Genomic DNA, 23485 nt, shown 5'->3' on the forward strand with positions numbered 1-23485 from the left:
ATCCCGTGGACAGAAGAGCCTGGTGGGTTACAGTCCACGGGGTCGCAAAGAGTCGGACACGACTTGAGCAAATGTCTGTATGTCTGTGTGTGTCACACCAGTGAGAGTGGTTCTCACACATTCTGCTTCTTGGGTGTCGTGGGGTCTGGGATGTGCCCCCCACCCCTTATTAGGGGAAGAAAGGCAGTTATTAAGGATTCTCCCATACCACAGGGAGGGACCCACTGGCGTCTGGGAATACACACTCTGACACCATTCTATGTAAACCCGGACATGCTTCTGCTCATTTTAATTAGACAGATAAAATTAGCAAGGAGATTAAGGTAAAAGGAGAAATTAAAAATATTTAAATGTTAGGTGGAATTTACAAAAGTGAATTGAACAATGAGGTACAGGAAGGAATGCAGAGAAACACAGACACATCTGAAACGTTCCTCGGATGCCACACAGCTCAAGCCAGTCCCCAGACGAGGGGAAGAACTCTCTTCCTCACCGTCTTGAATTAGGTTCGGGGGATGTGGAAGAACATTCTCCAGAAACACCTTCCTTCTCCTTCTCTTCAGATGTCACCAAGAATAACGAATCAGTCAGTATCATTCTCAAATGGCCCACACTGCATCCAATTCAAACCACTCACCTGTTTCCTGTCTGAATTTGCAAGCCCTCCGGAGATTTTTTTTCCCCTTTTCATTTTATTTCTCCCTACTCTCTCTCCCCACTGAGCCAACAGGCCAACGGGGCCAATCAGAAAACCAGACCGACAACATGCTCCAGCCCCTGTGGATTTTCCAGGGGCAAAGACTTCCCAGTTCTTTCTTGTTTGCATCTGTTACGAACAAGCAGTTACTTGATAACACAGACATACATAGGTGTGCCTTTGCACACGGAAACAGGTTTTTTTTTTTTTTTTTTTCCAATCTGTGGTTTCTTTTTCCTTTTTGCAGAAAATGCAAACAAAAGAAAAACAAGGTTTTCAATTGAAGGTACATCTCTTCTTCAATATGAAGACATTAGTTGAATTGGTCGGATCCCCCATGCAGTGGTCAGCAAGGTCCTTTGGCAACTGACAGAACAACTGGAGTCTCAGGAGCTGGGGTTTGTTTGAAGAAACTTCCCTACACGATCATGAGCAAAGGGAGATGGATGTGCGGGGAGGGAGAGGGCTCGTGGGGAGGAGGACGAAAGGAGAAAAGAAAAGAACGTCATTGGTGAGGAAGAAAATGGGAAATTACTTCTGTTTCTTCCCTCGACCTCCTTCCCTTTCTTCTTGTCGGTGGATGACTCCAGCCCACCCAGGGTGCGAGCTGAGTTCACTCTTGGGGTCTTTGATGCTTACTGTTTTGTCTTCACTTCCACTGAACATCACCTTTATGTACTTTTATCCTTACATATTTGGTTCCCCACGGCACCTTGAACGTGCACCAGTCACTGAGAAATGAAGGTTGCCTATTAGGAACAGGTCCAGCATATGCTTCATTATGAGAACGCATTTCTCAGGTGAGAAGCCAGTCTCTCCAGATCATTCCACAGTGGTCAACCTCTGGTTCCCCTTGAGTCTAGTCCTTCTCCTTCCTCTCCTCCCCACAGAAAACAAGAGCTGTCATGCCATTGCCGTTGGTGACTGACTCATCTGGACCCTCATAGACAGAATGCTGTTCAGGATCTTCTTCTGATGACCTGCCAAGGTGACCCCTATTCTCAGGAGGTCTCTAGGAGGGAAAAAGCCACAAAGAAGGGACATTAGTGCTTTCTACTGGCCAAAATTCATCGCAGAAGGCAAGCTTCTAATAATAGTGGGGTAGGCAAGGAAATGTGTTTAGAATCCAATGTGCCCAAGTTTATCCGAGGCTGGCAAACATCTAACTTAATATTCCCTTTCTCAATCTCAATTTCTCCATGCAGTGGCCCCTGCTTCCAATGCCCCCTCCAGCTTAGAAGACCCTGAAAGCGCTGTGCATTCTTCTTCACCTGCAGGTTCTGGAGCAGCCCTTTCATTGTGTCCATGACCCTAGGCAGACTAGAACTTTCCTCTGCTATTTTCTGTTTAACACTCCAAGCACACGCTGTATGGGGCTTCGGTTATTCGGTGAGGTTTCTGCCTAAATTAGTGATTGCCCATTGTGATTGAAAAGATGTAGGGCTTGCCTGGTTTTCTGATGTTTTCCCCTGAGTTTCCATTTTCTGCTTCTGTTAGAATTTTAATGTCATGAATTTTTAAGAAGGGTGATCTCAAAATAACTTTCAAATATCTGCCCAAGCAGGAATCCAAGGAAGATGTTTAGGATAGGGATTTGGACTGGATTCATCTTTGAGCTGTGAGTCTTAATATGAACAAGTTTGTGGCTTATATTTGACTTTGGGGAGACCATGCATCTTCCTTTAGCTAATAATATTACATTATTTGAGTGCTTCCCATGTGCCATATACTAATTCATTTATACCCATGGAAGCATTTCATAAAAACTGCCAAACCACTCAGAGTCGATGATAATAATTTACCAGCGATCATTTCTCACTTGTGTCCTGCGGGTAGACAATAGACAAGTGCCTTATATATACTATTCCACTTACCTCTCACCACAAACCAATGAGGTGGGTACTATTATTATTTGCACATTTATAGACAGGGCAAGCAGGGCTCAAAGAAGTTAAGTAACATGTTCAAGATCACACAGCAGGTAAGCAGTGGTGGAGCTGGGATTCAAACTCGGGATGGCCTGGCTCTCAGTTACCCTACACAGCTGTTCTCAGAATTCTTCTAACATCCTGACTGTATTCCCTGAAGACCTCCCTGGCCCAGCAGAGCAGATGGCTCTGAACACTGTACATGAGACTCATGAGGAGGCCCCTGTGCTGGCTTCCTGTCCACACCTGGGCCCTCCCAACCCCTCCTTTCAGCTGGTGGTCAGCTCCCCTTGGGTTGTAGCTGGCCTAGATTGTCAAATTGTCTATGTCTTTTCAGCAAATACTTTTGAGGGGTATGCTTGAATTCTGAATTCACAAATTGTCCTGAAATCTACTTTATTTAGTTACTCATGTTCTTTTTCTGCCTTTTATCACTCAAGAAGCAAAGGAAATTGCTCCAATAGTGTGTGAACATTCTTAACTTTGAACTAAATCCTTTTATTTTCGGTTTCACTTTCCTTTTATTTTTCCCCTAGCTCTTTATCATGTGGCTGTTCCCAGACTGAAGGAATGACTCCACTTGATTCCTTAGGCTTGTGGAGGATCAGGGGATGCAGGTCCTCATACTCATCCCATGACAGTGGCAAATCAGATACAGTCCTGCGTTCACAGACACACACTCCACCCCTAAACTCGGGCATCCTTTTTAGCTCTGTAAGATGGGGAAGCTGGTTTTCCACTGGGAAGGGCTTATTTTTTGTTTTTGGTGTCTGATGACAATTCATGATGGCAAGGGCTTTTTAAGGCATCACCGGGAATTGAACTCAAGTGTGAAAAAATGAATTCTGGTGTTTAGTGGATCCAAGGCTAGAGGGACATCCAAGCCATTTCCCAGGAGAAAGTGGAGGTTTCATCATTTCTGGAGGGAATAAACCTGAGAGACATGAAGCTAGACTCTAGGAAAATTTATTGCAGACTAGGAGTCTGGGACAGAAGGCTGAGGGTCAATAAGCTGTCCCCCTGACACCCAACTGCTAGAGTTGGAAGACCCCCATCTCTCCCCAGGGACTCAGTAACTGGCCTGCCCCAGGATGGAATCCCAGCCCAGAGCACTGTGTCTGAAACAGCACAGGTGATCAATCAGTGTTTGTCCATTACCTGGCAGACTGACCAGGGGAAATATGTGTCACAGGCCACCAACCCCAGCTGTAGCAGGGCAGCTGGTCAGGTCCCTGCCGGTGTGTGTGTGTGTATGCATGTGTGTTCAGAATTTGACTCTTGCCCACTGTAATTCAGATGCAGATTAGAGCCAATGCACATTAGAATTAATCCGGATGCCCAGGTGTCACCATGTACCAAATCAATCAGAAGAGCTGGGTGTAGAAATCAGGCATCAGTAGTTAAAAGGCTCTCAGAAGACTCAGTGTAAGTGCAGCAAAGTGCAGCCCCGTGTGTCCCCGGGTGGACAGATGGGAGCATATGGAGCTGGCAGTCAGGAAAGCAGGCTTCAGTTCCCTCTGTCACTCCTGACAGCCCAGTCTCCAGGCACTAACGCCATCGCCTTTCTGAATCTCTGAATGGAAGGGGTGGAACTAGATACAGATTTCCCAAACTGTAGGGCCACAAAACCCTGCCTTCTGAAATACAGTTCCACGGTATTTAATAATTTTCCATGGGCTTCTTTATCTCAGGATTTTTCATGGCCTTTACAGTGCTAATATGTGGAGTGAATCTCCAGGAGAGTGATAAAGTACTCAGTATTTCCTAAATTTATTTGACCATGGGACCTTTTTTCCAAGGAGAACCTATTAACATTTCCCAGAACGGGTGCTGCTCAGAACATTCTTGGGGAAATGATGGACTGCATGGGTCTTTAAGATCCTTTCTGGCTCTCATCTTATTTGAATAATTTTAGTTTTTGTATTCCTTCACACTCCTGTGGGGGCTACAGTTGGAAAATAATTTGTGGGGGCTGGAAACGTCTGCTTATTTACAAGCGCTATCTGAGGATGAAGACAGGCTCCGGGCGCATGGGCAATTGCTGCTGAATCAGTGCTCTGCCTCTTCCTGCTCTGATGTTTAAAGTGCTGGCTGGCTGTGTTCTTTCCATCTGGATGCTCTCTTTGATGGGCTGAGTTTAAAAACTTAAACGAAGGAAGGGCTCTTGGTGATTAGGCAAATGACATATGGCAGTGGCTTGGAGGAACTCTCATTTGGGACCTGGAATAAATCTCAGCCTCCCCGCCTCACCCCTCCATCTTTCCCAGGCTCTTCTCTGCCAGGCCTGGTTCTATCCCGATGTGGGGCTCTGAGGATGAGGCCAGACCCGCACCACAAGGGACAGCAGCGAGGGAGCCTTGACCGCCACCCTCAGGCAGGACAGAGGCGATGCCCACCACTTACTCTGACGTCATCTGGGTGACCAGCTGGAGGGACGTGAAGCCGGCAGTGAGGAAGCTGTCTCTGTACTGGACCATCTTGATGGCGCTGAGCCAGTCATCCACGGTGGTGAAGGCCGTGAAGTCTGGGATGGAGCGGTCGAGGAGGGGCTGGGAAGGCCTGCGAGACAGAGGCGAGCAGTGACCCTACAGCTGCAGGGGGTGTGGGCAGAGCCACACTCTGAGCGGATGGTGGACTTCATGGAGGTTCAGTGCCCCTGGTGGGATGAAGATTAGTGGAGGAGACCGGGGCTGACCCTTCCTTCTCTACACAGTTCTGGGCTGGCACAGCTCCTTAAGGCCAGGTGGCCCATCTCCCTGTCCATGGACTCCACCCCAGGCCAGTCAGCCCAGACCTGCAGACTGACACAGCATGGAGTCTGAAGGGAAGAGAAGGATCACAATTCCTTTGTAAACTGAAATCTAAGAGCTTCACCAACCAAAGACATGGTTCTTTTACAAATATATGAAGTTCACTGCAACCTCCCCAATATTGGTAACATTCTTTTCTCCTGATTCCGTCCTCCACTGATTGAAAGGAATGGAATAGACCAGCCCACCACTGACCTTCTCTTGCATCCTCTCAGAGCAGACCCTCAGGTACCACATCCAGAAATCAGGGTGCCATCTTCACATCGCCCTCACCTTCAGCATCCACGCCCAACCCCTCACCAAGTCATAAAGATTTGACTTTCAAAACCTCTCAAACTCATTTGCTTCTTTCTACACAATTAGCCTGATTCAAGATGCTATCTCTACCATGGTTACTGCCATGTCTTCCTATCAAATCTGTCTTCATGCTCCCCTCAACATCAAGTCCACACTAGCCTGTACTCTTTAAAAAAGGTGTATGTGATCATGACAGGAACCCCCATCCCACCCCTGATTCATGTCAAACTTGACCCACTTCGGTGGGTAATCATTGCTATGAAAACTCAGAGGCCTTAACAGGGCCTCAAGGCTCTGAGCATCTGGCCCTTGTCTATCTTGCCAGCCTCAGTGTCGTCTCCTCACAATTAGCACTCCCAACACACCGGCCCTGTCCTTCACATGCTCGGGCCTCTGCACGGGCTGGAACCCTGACCCTCTACTCCTACCTCGCTTTCACTCAGCTAATGCATCCTCGCCCTTCAGCTCTCAACTGAAAAAGAGGCATCAGGGTCACCTCCCTCATGCAAGACCAAGGTGTATACTCTCCAAGTATCACACACTTCCCTGCCACATTGGCCAGCGAAGCATCAATTGGAGTATCTTTGGGCAATCATCTGATTAATGTGTACTGCTCCTAAATGATTCTGAGCTCCATGGGGGCATGTCCATCTTGTTCATTCTATACGGCCAGCAAGGTCATGGCAATTAGCACATAAGCACCCAATACACTCTGGTCCAAAGGATGAATTAAAAAACAAGTTAACTCTGAAAATTAGATGAGTGATATACAGCTGACAGTTGCTGACAGTAGCTGACAGTTCTGTGCATTTGCTCGTAACAAACCCAACTGCTCTAAATTTCTCTGTCCCATTGCCGTCAGGTTGGCCAAGGTTCCAAATCGGCAGCTCCCCCTGCCTCATACACTGAAAGGTGTCTTCTGGAAACAGAATTGCCCAGAAGTGGGGTCTCATATCAGTCAGATAAGATAAGCCTAATAATTACAGAGTCTGTGCCCAGTCTATCTGAGGCCAATGGACATAGAGAGCCAGATAGCTATTTGATCATCTGTTTACAGCCCGTGCTGGGGACAGGGGATATGTCAGAAAAGTAGAGGGGGAAAAGGAAGGGAAGAGTTTTGGAACTGCTTCTATCTGTGGATAAGCTCAGCCATCTCTCCTTGCTCGCAGTGGATGGAAGGCTAGCAGCCTTGCTCAGGGCTCTGCCCAACTCTGAGACCCCACCCTCACCCCCACCCCCACCCCGAGGCACCACCCTGCTCCAATGGACTCACACGGCGGTGATGGTAGCCACAGTCTTGAGACTTGCCGGGTTCCGGATCATCTTGTCCAAGGTGTTGACAATTTCTGCGAATCGGGGCCGGCTGTTACGGTCCTTCTGCCAACAGTCCAGCATGAGCTGGTGTAGAGCAGCTGGGCAGTCCATGGGAGGGGGCAGCCGGTAGTCCTGCTCAATGGCATTGATGACCTGCAGCGACACACACGAGAACAGGCATGACTGCCAGTGAGTCACTAGCCAGTCATTCACAAGTGAGCCTCTGAGGGTGGAGCCTCCTTGCCCCAGGAGTCCCCATTCTGTGCCCCTATGCCTCCCACTATAATAGACTTTATGGGCACTTGGCTTCTGCCCCTAGACCATGAGTTCCCAGAAACCAGGGCCTGCATCTTATTGTGTCTTTGTGTCCCCAGCTACTGGGACAGGGCCTGACATATACTAGATGGCTATGAAATGTTTGCTAAAGGACGGTTGGAGATTCTCCTTTGAGAGGATACCAGGCGCAGTCTTGCCTTCCCGGCAGCTGGTGGCACCAGGACAGATGAAACAATGCATGTAGAAATGCAGTGAACCCACTATGTGCAAAGCATGGTGGGCCTCATCCTGCTACTGCTATGGGAAGGGGGGGGTGGGGCGCGGAGACCACAGTGTGATGGAGAACCTGCTTCATGCCAGGGACCCTCTAGATGCTTTCTAGACATTATCTGCCTTAATCTTGTCTAGATGCTTTCTAGACATTATCTGCCTTAATCTTGTCTAGATGCTTTCTAGACATTATCTGCCTTAATCTTCATGAGGCAGCAATAGGAATTCGATAGAAGATAACTTAAACAAACTGGTTCAGTACAATGACAATGATAGAAATAACAAGGGGATCCAACATGAATATCTTCAGTCAGGTTTTGTTAATTTTCACAGATTCCAGAGGATAACTTTGTAAAGATTTTAGGATCTGTAAGCACCCTTTACTTCTCAGCTTCCAATTCATTTAAATTAATTACACCTGCTCTCTGGTTTTGGAAATAGTAAAAATAATTATAAGCGACCCAGTGCTAAACATACAAATTTATTATGGCACACTCATAGCACAATGGAAGGAATGGAATACAGTGCAGGCCTTAAGATGTTGCAAAAATGTACCTATTGAAATGGAAATATACTCCCATTATAATATTAGGCAAAAGAGCAGGCTGCCTAAGTACTTAAGATCATACATATGGTATGATCTCACTTTTTTAGAAAAACAAGAATTAAAACAAACCAAAGACTAATAATTATACACATACATAGAAAAGTCCTTGGAAGCTAAGGGTGGACGCCTCTGGGCGGGTAGAAATATGAATGCCCTTTGTGTTTGTCTTTTTGTTTCTTTATATGTTTATACCCTATAATAATTAAGCATTGATTTTACATTAACATAAACAGCTAAAGACCTTTAACAACATAGGAAATAATTTGGAGCTCAGGAATTTTCAGGTATTTTTGCTTCTACTTTAAAAAATGTCAGATTCATCTCAACTGATTATTCTTTTTTTTTTTTTTACTTTGTAAATTGGTCAGAAAGTGAATATTCTTGATTAGTTTATACTGTTACAAATTCTATGCATGGTATTCAGGGCATGAGGGGGAATGAGATAATATAATAACCTGAAGTCAATCGAGATAATCAAGGTGTATTATTACTTCTATTCAATGTGGCAAAAAAAAATCCACAATGTTTCAGAAAAACAAGCACACAAACCATACCAACATGATCACTTTATAAAAAACCAGCAACTTTTGAATAATACGTTATACCACCAACAAATGTTTATCTCGGCCAGACTGTTGTCAATGAGATTACCTGTTACCTTCTCAGGAGTCCGTTTTAGCCCTATTTCCCCCATGAGGAAATGAACATGCAATCAGGGAAGTCATTTACCTGAGGGCATGCAGCTAGGGAGGGACAGGGCTGGGAATAGAGGTATCTGAGTTTAAGTTCTGAACACCTTGAAGCCCACTCTTTCAGACTCCGTGGGAATGCCACAGTGATCTCAGCCTGGAGAACAGTCCTTGGAGCTGTTTGATGTCTTCATGGTAGGAAATGGGGGTATGCAGGCAGCTAAACCAAGTAACCCAAGAGGGTGAGTAATGGGGCATCCTTTCTAGCTCCTTCCAGGCAGTCAGGTGGAGGGGCTCAGTCACAGAGTTCCCACTCAGCGTGGGGACAAGAGGGAATACCCGCTGAATGGCTCCATAAGCTCTGGATTGCCTAATTTACAAGCTGGTGGGGCCGGTAGGAGGGGTTTGTGTCCAGATTCAACTTCTTTGAGGGGGTTGGGCCCCCCAAAGTCTTCCAATGCAAGGCAGCTCATGTTCCCCTAAACTGCTGGCCTCGTTGCTCAAATTATCTCATGGCCAGATTCCCATACACCAATGCTCCCCAAAACAAGATTCCTCTTCTGTCTGCCCAAAGGCAGAAGGGGCACTGGAGGCAAAGCCCTTCTGTGGGCACAGCTCAGAGGTGCGACCAGCTGACCTAAGCGCTCCTGGCACAGCATCGAGAGACTGGCATGCTCTGACTCTTCTGTCTGGGAGCTTTAGACCGGATGCCATGTAGCCGCTTTGCCCTTGTCTCCTCTACACACCACCTCTTTAGAATCTTCGGAAGACTGTTCTGGTGTTTGATTTTGTGTTTCCTCTCTTTGTTTGATGTGCTGACTTTCTTTGCAAGGGGACATCAAAGAGTCACTGATTCCTCCTCCCTGCAGGTCTGAAGGCCCACGCATGGTGTTGGTAATGGTGTGGCATTGCCATTGAGCACACAGACCTTGGAGATCTGGGTTAAAATACTAACTCCAATTCTTATTAGCTCCAGAAACATGGGAGAGTCACTTGACTTCCTGAAACTGCACAGATACAAGGAGGCGGTGTGCGTTGAGTGCCAAACATGAGAGTCATGGAGAGGATCCCATCATCACATGGAGGCCGTCACTGTGGCCATGGCTATTACAGTGGAGGTCTTCTCTGCAGAGAGTGTTGCTGTTCTGCTACCAGCCATCTGGAGGTTTAGGAAGATGGTGTTTGGAAAGCACCAAGAATGTGTGGGGACTTGTTAAATAGTACCTCTCTCCCAGTGTCTCACCTTCTTTTGCTTACAAAACTGGACTTGATTCCATCTGCTATTTCTTCTGGACAACTTTGCTGTTATTGCTCGAGTAGATACTTTGGGAGCAGTGATGCCTCTTACACATACAAAAAATTAATAAATAAAAGCTTTACTCTCTGCTCCAAAGAAAAAATATCAAATCATTAGTTGGTATATGGGTAACATTAATCTATGATTTTTCCCAAGTGGTAAAGAATCCACCTGCCAATGCAGGAGACCTGGGTTTGATTCCTGGGTCGGGAAGATCCCCTGGAGAATGAAATAGCAACTCACTCCAGTATTCTTGCCTGGGAAATCACAAGGACAGAGGAGCCTGGTGGGCTACAGTCCATGGGGTTTCAAAAGAGTCTGACATGACTGAGCTACTAAACAAAAACATTCATCTACTTATGTCCTTCCTTGAAGCACTATACATGTGAAGATTTTTATTCTCTTTTTAAGGATTGGTGTTTTCTAAATTATCTGAGTACATATAAGTTATATTCAAATTAAAGCATCATTATTTCAAAAAAGTACTTGTGGTCCTCTAATGGGGCTTTGGGATCACTCCTTGTCACACCTGTCTCACTGGCAGCTGTGGAGAAAGCCAAGAGGAGGCAGGAGAATTGGGATTTATAGTCCCAATACCAGTGACTGCATCCGACTGCGTCTGACTTGTGAACAAAGATGTGACCCAAACCTGGGGTCAGAGGGCATCCTGCTGAGCAGACTTGAAAATCAGAGTAAGTCCTGGGCCCCTTGGGCTTCCCTGATGGCTCAGACTGTTAAAAATCCACTTGCAATGTGGGAGACCTGAGTTCTATCCTTGGGTTGGGAAGATCCCCTGGAGAAGGGGACAGCTACCCACTCCCATATTCTCGCCTGGAGAATTCCATGGACAGAGGAGCCTGGCAGGCTATAGTCGTTGGCGTTGCAAAGAGCCGAACAGGACTGAGTGACTTTCACTTCACTTCTGCCTGGGCCCCTCTCCTTGATCCACGCAGGATGAGATAAATGGATGTTGAAAGACTGGCGACTGAGATGAGATCAGATGGTATTTCCAGAGAGAAGCTGATGGTGAGTGCGGCAGTGAGAGCATCTCGGGAGCTGTTACGGAGCAGGCCTGACTCACTTTGAATGGTCTACAGCAACAGGTGCGGTGGGCTGCCTTTGCTCACCTGTACCCTGGGATGGCAGGTGCGGGGCTGGGTGGGGACGAGGGGCAGGTAGTCTGGACCAGGGGCCCAGGGCTGGTGCTCCTCTGTGAAAGGAGCAGGACCCCTCCCCTTGCCCTCCTGTCCCCAGCGGGCCTCCCAACTGCCCCCAGACATGCACTTTTCATTAGTGAGTTGGGTGGTGGGCGGGCTTCCTCGACCTTCCATGTGGAGAGTGAAGTGGAGGAGCTCAGAGCAGTGGAGGATCCAGGGCAGAGGGGGTTAAGTTGAGCTCTGATGTTTCAATAAAACCGCAGCTCCTCTCCACAGACACTGCCACTCTCATTATCTCTGTCAATCAGATCCAAGCAGTAGAACTTCCAAGTTCTCTCTCTGGCTGACAAACTCTCTGTACATGTTCAAAGAACTTCCTGGGCTCTGGAAGCCCAATTACCAGCACTCCGACTTGCCTCTGCAATTCTCTTTCTTAAAGCCTTTCAATTGTCATCTGTAAAATCCTTTACTGCCACCACCTCAGTGGTTTCTGATGAGTCGGGCTGCAGCCGGGAGCCCCTCCTGGTCTCTCTCAGGCCGGGTCGGGGGATGCTTCTGAATGGGCAAAAGTCACTCTCTGCCTTCCACAGAGAGTAGACTGGTACTTGGCAAAATAGTGAAAGGCTTTATTTTAGGGAAAAAAAACAAAAAACGAAAGGAGAATAAAACTGCTCCTTTGCAGATGTTCCAATTCCCTTTGAGGCCCAGCTCAAGCATTAAATATCTGGAAACCTTCTTTACCTACCCCCAAATGTTCCCAGAGCCCTATGTATATGGTGTTGGACTGTAAACCCCCAAAGAATAGAGCCAGTGAGCACAATGCTTAGTCACAGTTAGCAAACTCTGAGTGTCTGTTGAGTGAATAATTTGGGATTTCTGAAAGTCTAATATCAGAAACTCCATTTGTTTTCAGCAGAGGTGAATACATTTGCTGAGAACATCCTGAATGTCAAATCTTGCCTGTCAGAGTTCCCTAATCCATTCCACATGTGCTGAATTGTTCTTAATCGGATTACAGTCTCTGGGCAGGGCAAAATGGGTCTGCTTTTTCTGGCTAACATTTATTACTCATCTAGCTGACAGTGTGGACGGAACCAGGGTGCAGCTGATTTCATGAAAGCAGCCTCGGCATCAACCCCGACACTTATTGATTCGACAGGCTACGGGAGCAGAGGCAAAGCATGGAGAATCAGAGATAATAGAGGATCTAGATACCACCCATGATCGGCAGTAGAACCTGGCTGAGGAGACAGCTGTTTTGCCTGCTCTGGGCTGAAGTCACTCTACCCTCCCGAGCAGGGGGCATTATCACTAAGCACCCAGATCCTCTTCTGTCTCATTAGAAAGTGTTTTCTGGGTGCCCAGGTCACCACCTTTCTCAACCTTCTGAGCAACAGCCAACCTCTGACTGCACAGAGGACTGGTTGGGGGCCAACTTCTCCAGTTTACCAGAGCCTTGGGAGCCCCCGCCCATGATGGAAGTGCTTCTGGGGTGGCTGTTTTCCCCATCTGGACTGGGCCAGCCCTGTCTCTTTTTCCTTGGAAGTTGGGGAAGATAATAACTGCTCCCCAGTGATGGGAAGAGCAAGTGAGAACAGAGGTAATGCAGATATTGCAGACTTCGATCCCCTTAGCCCCAAAGGAACTGTATATATTTAGAACACAAGAAGGAGCGGTCCCAGGGATGGGGTGGGGGGAATCAAGGTAGGATTTTGATTGTGACCTTATCGAAGCAAGTCATCCACAAAAGGTTATCCACTTTTTGGTAATTATGGAGCAAAGGGTCCCATCTGGAACACCCCTAAAATGCTTCTGCTAAAAGTATCTCAGATGATGCTTCTCTTTCCTGTCTCCCTATCCCTTGGGGGTCAGGGAGGGGTGTTGCTGACCACTCAGCTTGGTCCCCTCCCAAGACCCATATGGAGATGACCAGATCTGGGACTCTTGATCAGCACCTCCTTCACCGACAGGTGCCAAGGATTCAGAAGAGCAGATTCTCAGGAAAGAAGGACCTTTACAACGAACTCCTCCGTTTAGAGCTGAGACACAGAAGTCACAGACAAAAGCTGCCGCTGGCTCAACACAGCGCATCTGTCAGAGCAGAGCAGCTGGAAGCCAGGTCCTGCCAGGCAACCAGCACTGCTTCCTCTCCATCACACATGGTGACAGAGGGCACACAGGCAAGAGCTTGGCAGAAGGGTACAATTCCATGGTCAACTTTGGACCTAATCTATTCATGATTCAGGCCATTCAGAACCAGCCCATCATCTCTCAGATTGGTCAGGTCACATTTACAGGCTTTGGGGTCATAGGAACCATCACATCTCTGTGCTGGGTTCTTGATTAGTTCAAACATTGGTGCAAAGGAGGTCCCTGCATCCCCTGCACCAGACACTTCACATTCAGGACCCGAGGCCCAGTGAGAAACCAGGTGGGCCTGGCATGCCAGAGCCCTGGGACCCCTGGGGTGAGGGTGGCAGCAGCCAGGAGCGGCTGACACTTACATCTTGGTTGGACATGTCCCAGTAGGGCCTCTCTCCAAATGACATGACTTCCCACATGACAATCCCGTAGCTCCAGACATCACTGGCAGACGTGAACTTGCGGTAGGCGATGGCCTCTGGAGCTGTCCATCTCACGGGGATCTTGCCTCCCTGGGGGAAGGAGAAGCCTGGTCAGTCCAACCACTGAGTCCCCAGTTGAAAGTCAGTAACAATAAACTGGGCACACACGTCCATCCTTCCACCCCTACCCCGATGTCTTGCGAACTAGGACAGCGGGGTTCCTAGGCAGAGGAATCACACCACGTGTGGGCACGCCACATTGCTCCACACCAGAGGTGGTGACTGGGCCTGCGGTTGCATTCACCCCTCAGTTCCCTATGTCCTGATTCTACCGTCACCGCGGGTGAGAGGAACAGTGAAACTAACATAGAGGCATTACCATAACACACTGTGTGAGATCATCTACGGGAGCCGTGACAGGTGCGGCTCTGCTGACCCACAGTATTGTACGTACGAGTCACAACACTTGGGTCAGAAGGGAGCTAAGCAAGCAAAACAGGAAGACAGTGAAGGTAATACCTCCAGACACTCCCGACCACAAGATCACCCCCTGCCCCCCGCACCCTGTGCTCCAGCCCCGGGGGACAGGCCGTCCTCACTCTGCAGTCTACAGGCGGCCCCGGCTGCCCCTGGTTTTCCCCGCCCGGCACTGAAAGATGCTGGCTCTCCTCCCTGCCCTTCTGTGAGGCTGACACCCAGAGCTGCAGACACTTTCCCAACCGGCCACTCTTAGGTTTGTTTCCCGGTCTTACCCTCCAGCCACGCCACCCCGCCCCCCTCCCACAGGAAGTTTCCAGCTTGGCTCTCGGCTTCATCCTCAGGTTGTCTGCCAGATCTCAGCCTATTTTACCAGCTCAGCCACAAAGTCATGTCCGACTCCTCGCGACCCCATGGACTGTAGCCCTCCAGGCTCCTCTGTCCATTAGATTTCCCAGGCAAGAATATTGGAGTGGTTGCTATTTCCTCCTGCAGGGACTGTTTCTGACCCAGGGATCAAGTCTGCATCTCCTCCATTGGAAGGCAAGTTTCTCACCACTGAGCCACCTGAGAAGCAAGGGATTGCTATCCATCCATTTGTACATGCGCCCTGTCAACAGATAGGCAGTGGGCACTGTTGTGCCAGGCCCTTCCTGAGGAGCTGGTGTCCCAGAGCTGAGCCAGCTAGGAGCTCTGCCCTGAAGCTGCAGGGGGCATGGGAAGGCAGACAAGAAATGGAAACTCCATACGTACTGTTAACAAGATGGAAAGTGATGAGGGGGAGGCGGAGGGGGGTACAGGGTGTGAGAACTGGAGGAGACTCCCTAACACAGGAAGGGTTCTGGGAAGCTGGCCAGGAACAGTCAGAGGGCCAGTTCTCTGGAGCCTTTGGCCAGATGTGGATACCAGTACCGTTCCTTTCTACCTGTGTGACTTAGGGAAAGTTACCTAACCTCTCTGTGCCTCTGTTTCTTGTTACCAAAATGGAGGTAATGACCACACTTACATAGTCAGGTTGTCATGAGGAAAATGGGGTTACTATCCATCCATCCAGTGCTGGGGCAGGGCCAGGCATAGAGGGTCCATGCTATCCACTTGGTAACTAGTTAATCAGGCAGAGCATGTGGAGGAGGGAAGTCCAGGCAGAGAGGAGCACAGGCGGATGTTGTGGGTAGCAGGTAGCAGGGAGGAAGGTAACTGCCAGTAATGTAGGGTGGTCAGAGAATGGTATTCTGAAGGGGGATATATAGAGAGGGCAGCTCTCTCGGGCACTGATGCCACTCACGGGGGCAGAGTTCATCATCCTCTAGGGAAAAAAACGATCCTCATTTTTAAGTCTTCACGCCAAACACTGGACTTCACTGCCCCAGCTCCGTTGAGATACCTGGGCTCTGCCTCCATAATACATGAGGCCTACAGCTCCCTCCAACCCCTTCTCATCTGCCCCCTGCCTTGACTGAAGGAGGCTATTTTTATACTGACCATTCTCATGATCTGTTCAAATCACCAGAGATACACATTGGACTTCAGCAAAAAATACCTTAAAATTGCATAAGTGGTTAATCTGAGCACTAGTGAGAGAAAAAGGAGCAAACTGCAAAGTGTATTTTTATCTGGCTTCCTCGCTGGGGTCTGGGAGGAACGAAGGCATTCTGGCCCCAACCTCCCCAGGCACACATCCAGCTTTCCGCAACGAAGACAGTCCTGATTTCCCCCAGGACTGTGGCAGGCTTTTGTGGTGGGAGAGTCCTCAACTCAAATGCCAGCAACGTGACAAATGCCTGGAGGGCTGGCTCAGGCTGCGGAGGCAACAGGATGCTCTGTTTTCACCATCCCCCCAAACATGAATGAATTTATTGGTTTTATCTCCTCGGTACCATGGTTGGGAAGAGAGGTGGAAAATCCAGCCAGTGAACCAGGAGTTGTCAAACACAGTGTCTGACAACTCAGAGATCCCATGCTGAGCGCCCCCTTTGGGTGGGGGATGTTGCCACAGCCAGAGAGGACCTGGGGCACCCCTGGAGCAGAGGGTCTCTCAATACAATACACCCAGGTTACTTAATGTAGGAGAGAGCAGGATTTAATTAGTGTCAGGCTGTGTGTGTGAGAGAGGGAGAGGCAATGAGACTCTGAGTGAAAACTTACCAGTGTGTGTGAGAGAGAGTGAGAAGCAGAGAAAATCTGGTCATGTGGGTCTGTGGATAGGAGTCAGGGCTTATCTTTTGTGCCTGTTTGTGTAAGGGAACGGAGAAGGGAGACGAAAGCGTGCTTCTCCTGAATTTCAAAGAGGCGATTTGGGAGTCTGAAGGTGTCCTCTCTGCCAAGTCTGGGGCAGACCCCAGGGCCCGCTGTGACAGCTGTTGCACCTCCCTCCTGCATGTGAGTTGGCAGTACCAGGCCCGCTGGCGAGGTGCCTCAGCCCTCCTGCCACCTTGCACTCTTGGGCCTCACTGAACACAGAGTTCGGCCTGTCACCACCCTGCCTCCACCCCAGAAGGTGGCAGAGCCTTTGAGAAGAGTGACCCTGGACAGGCAGGTGACAGTTTTGTCACAAAGGTCCCCCCACCAAGAGAGCAGGGGCCGCTGACCTCCAGGCAGGTAGGCGGTAGGGAAGGGGCTGGGTGGTTTCTTCCCCGGGGGTTTTAGAGTTCCCTCTCGGCTTTGCAAACATCACATCATCAGCATTGCCTTCAGATGCTCAGAGGTAATTATGATGGATTATTTAACTCATCTTCAATTACATGAAAGAAAATCTATTAATGTAGAGGATGGTGACCAGCCCCACGCAAGGGATTAGGTGAAAAGGAAGCAGAATGTCACTGCAGCTGTCGGGCCTTCTTCACATGAGGAAGGTCCTTCTCCCAGAAGAGAAGCCTGGACCAGAAAGACCAAGGTCAAGGTGCCCCTGTGATGGCCAAGTGCTCTGAAGGTCCTGGTTCTTGCCAATGGAGGCATGAGGAAGAGGGATAAGGAAGGAGTGATCTGCTCTGCTGGATGGGAGGAAGCACAAGGGATGAATTCTCAGGGGGCAGACAACAGCTGAGGCCCACTGGAAGGATTCTGCACCCTTGTGGGCCCGAGGGGCTGACACTGGGCTTGAAGAGAGCATTGTCCCCTGCATGGGTTCCTCCAAGCACCAGATGCCTCGATGTCCCCCAGGGATGCTGAAGGCACAGGTGTGCATTCTGCAGGGACCAGGGACTAGGTTCCCTAGAGCTGCTATAGGAGTCACTGTTGGGACATGGGGGAGAGAGAAGAGAAAAGGGTAGGAAGGCAGCTCGCCATCATCGGTGTACTTCATACACTGACCTTCCAGGGAAGGCTCGGCATTCTTCACAAGTATGACACTTCCAGAAGTTTGTTTCAGAATAATCATGCCTTAACTCAGGTATGAGACCAACTACAAAGACTGTGTGTGTGATTTGATAAACTAGAAAGTGACGTCTGGCAGCAGATTAGTTATAACCCAGCCATTCAGGGGCACCTGCTAAAAACACACAGCCACACCTACAACTAACAGTGATGCCAGTAGGTAGAAGGTTTCAGCCTAGAGGTACTGTAGTCCTCAGGCTCAGCCAGCCTGCAATAAACATCTATGCAGCACAGGGCAAGCACCCTGCCGGGAACCTGACAGGAATGACACTCTGCCCCACTCTCGGGTGATAGAGATCCCCAAGGCCGCCCAGCCAGCTCGCTGCCTTGCTGCAGAGACATTAGAGAGGTATAGCTCATATCTCTGGTTCTAGCACCCAACCGACTGTGGAGTTTTTCAGATTACAGTGTGAAAACTACAGGTTTCTCTTCCTAGCTATTCAGTGTAGAGATGCCCAGAAAGGCAATGTTTCTAGCTGTCTGGGCACTGCTACAGTACTTTTCTCCACCATCAGGTGTGGACAAAGTCTTAGTGGAGATATTACAGGAATCCAGACACTGATGAATATTGAGTATTGTCAGTCATAGAATCATTGGAATCATATTGCAGAAGGCATCCCCTTGAAGTGATAGGTTTATGACTGAGACGTCATGTAGTGGCTCTGAATTTCATAATGCCCACTCTCAAATAGGTTTATAACATCTAAAACATACTGGGGTTGTTTTGAAGATCCAACATGATATATATATATATATATATATATATATATATATATATATATATATATATATATATATGTGTAAACCACTAAGAATATTATTGTTACCATTAAACAAGAATTTATGGAGTGTTGTGAGTTGAGTTTGCCTCCCCACCAAACCCAAAAATGATACATTCAACTTCTAAATTCTTGTACCAGTACACGTAACCTTATTTGGAAATCTGGTCTTTGGGGATGGAACTGTAACCACAGAACCAGCTACAATCTGGCCCTATCTGTTTCTAACAAGATACTGAGTCATTTTTCAGAGGCAATAGGAGCAAAACTGAAAGTCATACAACGGAATTGTATGCAGAGAATTTATTGATCTCAAATAACACCCAGAACCAAAGTTTCTCCACCCCACAGAACCAAAGGACCAGGACATGATGGAACCTGAATGCTGAAACCCTTTCAGAAGCTAAGGGTTCACTGTTCATGAAGACCAGTTCTGCAGCTCCTTTACCATACCATAAACGGCCACGTTCCAAAACCCTCTAATCAAAACCTGCCCCACCAGTGGTCCATGTACCAACCCTCCTCCCCTAATTTGTAAAACTATGACCCAACCCTGGATCTATCAGGGAGATAGATCTAAGAGCCCTGTCTCCTGTCTCTTTGCTGGTCGACCTCACGATAAAACTTCCTGTTCTCAAATGCTAGTGCCATAGTATTGGCTTCTATGCACATCAGCCCTTTGCTGGGTAACAGGAAGTAAAAGGTGAGGTCATACTGGATTAGAGCAGGCCCTAAATCCAGTCCCTGGTGTCCTTACAGGAAGGCCATGTGAAAACACAGAGATGGAAGAGGGCATGCGAAGTGAAGACAGAGACAGCAAAGGGAGTGACACATCTACAAGCCAAGGAATGGCAAGAGTTAACAGCAGCCACCAGAAATGAGGGGAGAGGCCTGGGTCACATTCCTCTCTGGAGGTTCTGGAGGGAACATGACCCAGCCAAAACCTTGATTTTGGACTTTTAGCCTCCAGAACTGGGAGAGAAAAAAATTGTTTGCTGTTTCAGATCAGTACAGTAGTTCAGTCATGTCCGACTCTTTGCAACCCCATGGACTGCAGCATGCCAGGCTTCCCTGTCCATCACCAACTCCAAGAGCTTGCTCAAACTTATGTCCATCGAGTCAGTGATGCCATCTAATCATCTCATCCTCTGTCGTCCCCTTCTCCTCCAGACTTCAATCTTTCCTAGTATCAGGGTATTTTCCAATGAGTCAGTTCTTTGCATCAGGTGGCCAAAGTATTGGGGTTTCAGCTTCAACATTAGTCCTTCCAATGAATATTCAGGACTGATTTCCTTTAGGACTGACTGGTTTGGTCTCCTTGCAGTCCAAGGGACTCCCAAGAGTCTTCTCCAATACCACAGTTCAAAAGCATCAATTCTTCTGTGCTCAGCTTTCTTTATAGTCCAACTCTTACATCCGTACATGACTACTGGAAAAACCATAGCTTTGACTAGACAGACCTTTGTTGGCAAAGTAATGTCTTTAATTTTTAATACGCTGTCTAGGTTGGTCATAGCTTTTCTTCTAAGGAGTAAGCATCTTTTAATTTCATGACAGCAGTCACCATCTGCAGTGACTTGGGAGCCCAAAATAATAAAAAGTCGGTCACTGTTTCCATCGTTTCTCCATCTATTTGCCATGGAGTGATGGGACCAGATGCCATGATCTTAGTTTTTTGAATGTTGAGTTTTAAGCCAAATTTTTCACTCTCCTCTTTCACTTTCACCAAGAGGCTCTTTAGGTCCTCTTCACTTTTTGCTATAAGGGTGGTGTCATCTATGTATATGAGGTTATTGATATTTCTCCCAGCAATTTTGATTCCACCTTCTGCTTCATTCAGCCCAGTGTTTCTCATGATGTACTCTGCATATAAGACAATATACAGCCTTGACGTACTCCTTTCCTGATTTGGAACCAGTGTGTTGTTGCATGTCCAGTTCTAACTGTTGCTTCTTGACCTGCATACAGATTTCTCAGGAGGCAGGGCAGGTGGTCTGGTATTCCCATCTCTTTAAGAATTTTCCATAGTTTGTTGTGATCCACACAGTCAAAGGCTTTGGCATAGTCAATAAAGCAGACATAGATGTTTTTCTGGCCTCTCTTGCTTTTTTGATGATCCAATGGATGTTGGCAATTTGATCTCTGGTTCCTCTGCCTTTTCTAAATCCAGTTTGAACATCTAAAAGTTCACAGTTCACATACTGCTGAAGCCTGGCTTGGAGAATTTTGAGCATTACTTTGCTGGTATGTGAGAGGAGTGCAATTGTGCGGTAGTTTGAACATTCTTTGGCATTGACCTTCTTTGGGACTGGAATGAAAATGGACCTTTTCCAGTCCTGTGGCACTGCTGGGTTTTCCAGATTTGCTGGCATATTGAGGGCAGCACTTTAACACCAACATCTTTTAGGATTTGAAATAGCTCAACTGGAATTCCATCACCTTCACTAGCTTTGTTCGTAGTGATGCTTCCTAAGACCCACTTGACTTCACATTCCAGGATGTCTGGCTCTAGGTGACTGATCACACCATCATGGTTATCTAGATCATGAAGATCTTTTCTGTATAGTTCTTCTGGGTATTCTTGCCACCTCTTCTTAATACTGAATTTGTGGTATTTTGTTACAGCAGCCCAAGGAAATGGATACACTGAGTATATGCCATTTTATCAGGCACTATTTAAAAATATTGCTGTTAAATTCCCAGGTCCACCACGGGCTACTACTGGGGGGGTGGACGGGTGATGGTAGTGGGATTTGGGGGTGAGGGAACTTTCTAACATTAAGGCGGAAGCCCAGCAGATAAACCACAGGGCCTTCTGTAATATCTCCTCGGTGCTGTTGATCAGCCCACTTCCTGAAGGACTGCCCTTTGCCTAGCAACATGAGCGCTGTAGGGTGGGGACTTCAAGGACAGGTCCTTGGTGCTTCCACTGATGTGGTTCGGAGGACCACAGTCAGAAGGCAGCTCTGATGATGATGGTGACACGCCCAAGGGAGAACCCACCCTCACTCTGCTAGCAGTGTCTGCAGACCCAGGTGGTCAGTCCAGGCCTGCGTAGCTGCATCTTAATCACATAGCACTAGCTGAAGACCGGGTCAATATCTTTTCCTGACATACCCAGTAAACCTAGCACTGCTTCTGGGATCACTCTGGGGAAGGTCATTACTATTATTATTTTAAAATGCCAATAGGTGATCCAATTTCTTCAGAATCTCTGGGAATGGTGCCCAAGCACTGGTGAGTTTTAACATGCTTCAGGTGATTCTAATGAGTGGTCATTGAGCACACGCATTGGTCTGCAGCTGTGGTTCTCAAATTCGAATGTGCATCAGAATCGGTCCTGTTAAAACACACATCACACGGCCCTAACCTGGACTTTCGATTGTACTAGCTCTGGGGCTGGCTTTGAGAATTTACATTTCAAACAAATTTTCAATGTGGCTCCTACACTTTAAGAATCACTAGCATAGACCAATCAAGCGTTAAGTCATGGATTGAGTGAAGTCTTATCTCAAATACCAACTCTGGTCATTGTTAACAGTTGGGTTGAGAAGGATTCTAAGGCTTCATCTGGACTCAGCAAGGAAAAGTGCCATGACTGCTGAGCGAAGCCTGCCACAAGTGAGGGAATGGTAGCCTATATATGGCAAGTATTTGCCTTACTGCACGGAACCTCAAAAGATCTTAAAATGGTGGGGGGAAAGGCCAATAAGCTGGCTTCATCAAAGTTTCCATTAAGTGTTTTTAAGGCCCGAGGGAAACAGAGGGTTAACTGAGGTGAAGTTTACATCATCTATAACAAGCAGCCCTCTGGAGTGGCAAGTGGAACACTGCCAGCAGCAGTGACTGTCCTGAACATGTCGTTGAGCAGCTTTGATGAGGCATCTGTCCAGAAGGGGCTCCTTGCAGCCCTCAGTAGACACTTCAGAACCCGATGCCCCTGCCCTCAGGGTACATCCACGGGACACGCTCTCCTGCTCCCCTGTTCCTGTCCACTGCATGGTGTCCAGAGACCTAACATGATTCTAAGTGTTAAATTAAGAAGGCATTTTAGAATGAATGTCTCTATTTAAAGCACTCTGAAAGTACACTGACCCATTTTTCCCAACCTAATCAGCAAAGTGATTTTTTCTCCAGATAAGACCCATATCAGCCTAGAAGGAAAAGAAGTTTACGCTGAAAAGGTTATCTTTCTCTTAGCGTTACCGGCTTCTAACAGCCAGTGGAAATGGCTTCTGGCTGCTGGATTGCAACTGAGTCTATATTATAAAGAGGCTGTTCCTAGTTCCCTAGGATGCCAGGAATTTGCATGAAAACACTCTCCATCTCTCCATCTTCTGAGAGAGTTCATCTGGCCCCACTGCTTATTTCTTTCCAGAAGCCACAATCTTGATGGTGACACTGTAATTTATTACCATGCTAAGGATTATGATGCAACATACAGAGAATTAGAACTTTAGGTGGGAAACCGGCTGCGGGAACAGGTGAGCTTTTGGAGAGGATGCTCTTATTTGTCATGCAAATGGCACACAGAACAGAGAAAAGGGCTGGGAGAAAAGACAACCCAAAAAGACACACTGCGTTGGCTGCAGACAAAATTGTTTCTAAATAGAATGTTTTTCAAAGCTTTTCTTGAAGCATTAGCTGCTCCTCTGAAATGAATGACACAATGTATTTCGTACTAGTAATAAAATATGTGATTTGAATAGCTACAAATGGAGAGATTTACAGTCGGTGGGGTCCTGGCTGCCTCTCCCCTGAGCTTTGTGAGCGTTGAAACCCTTCTGTGAGATGCTGCGAAAGGTAATTGCAGCCCAAACATCATTTTCCAGCAGCGAGAGAAAGGCCTATTTGGACATAAATTAACTAAAAATATGCGGATGATAGTGTGTGTTTCATGTGTGAAGAACAGAAAGGCCATTTGGTGACGTTTCCCAGCTGGAAAACACAC

General features: G+C 47.6%; 1 protein-coding gene across 1 annotated transcript in view; it reads right to left on the reverse strand.

The window, feature by feature from the left end:
* Window positions 1-311: 311 nt before the first annotated feature.
* The window catches only part of EPHB1 (EPH receptor B1), a 318420-nt gene continuing 295246 nt past the window's right edge, over window positions 312-23485 (reverse strand). Inside the window, exons 12-15 of the mRNA XM_065942387.1 lie at window positions 13847-13996; window positions 7006-7199; window positions 5029-5184; window positions 312-1709 (exon numbers count right to left, since the gene is read on the reverse strand). Coding sequence (XP_065798459.1) covers window positions 1601-1709; window positions 5029-5184; window positions 7006-7199; window positions 13847-13996 — 609 coding nt within the window. The 3' untranslated portion in view covers window positions 312-1600. The remainder of the gene's footprint in view (window positions 1710-5028; window positions 5185-7005; window positions 7200-13846; window positions 13997-23485) is intronic.

This window comes from Muntiacus reevesi, chromosome 8 (genome assembly GCF_963930625.1).
Source record: "Muntiacus reevesi chromosome 8, mMunRee1.1, whole genome shotgun sequence".
Classification (NCBI taxonomy): Eukaryota; Metazoa; Chordata; class Mammalia; order Artiodactyla; family Cervidae; genus Muntiacus; species Muntiacus reevesi.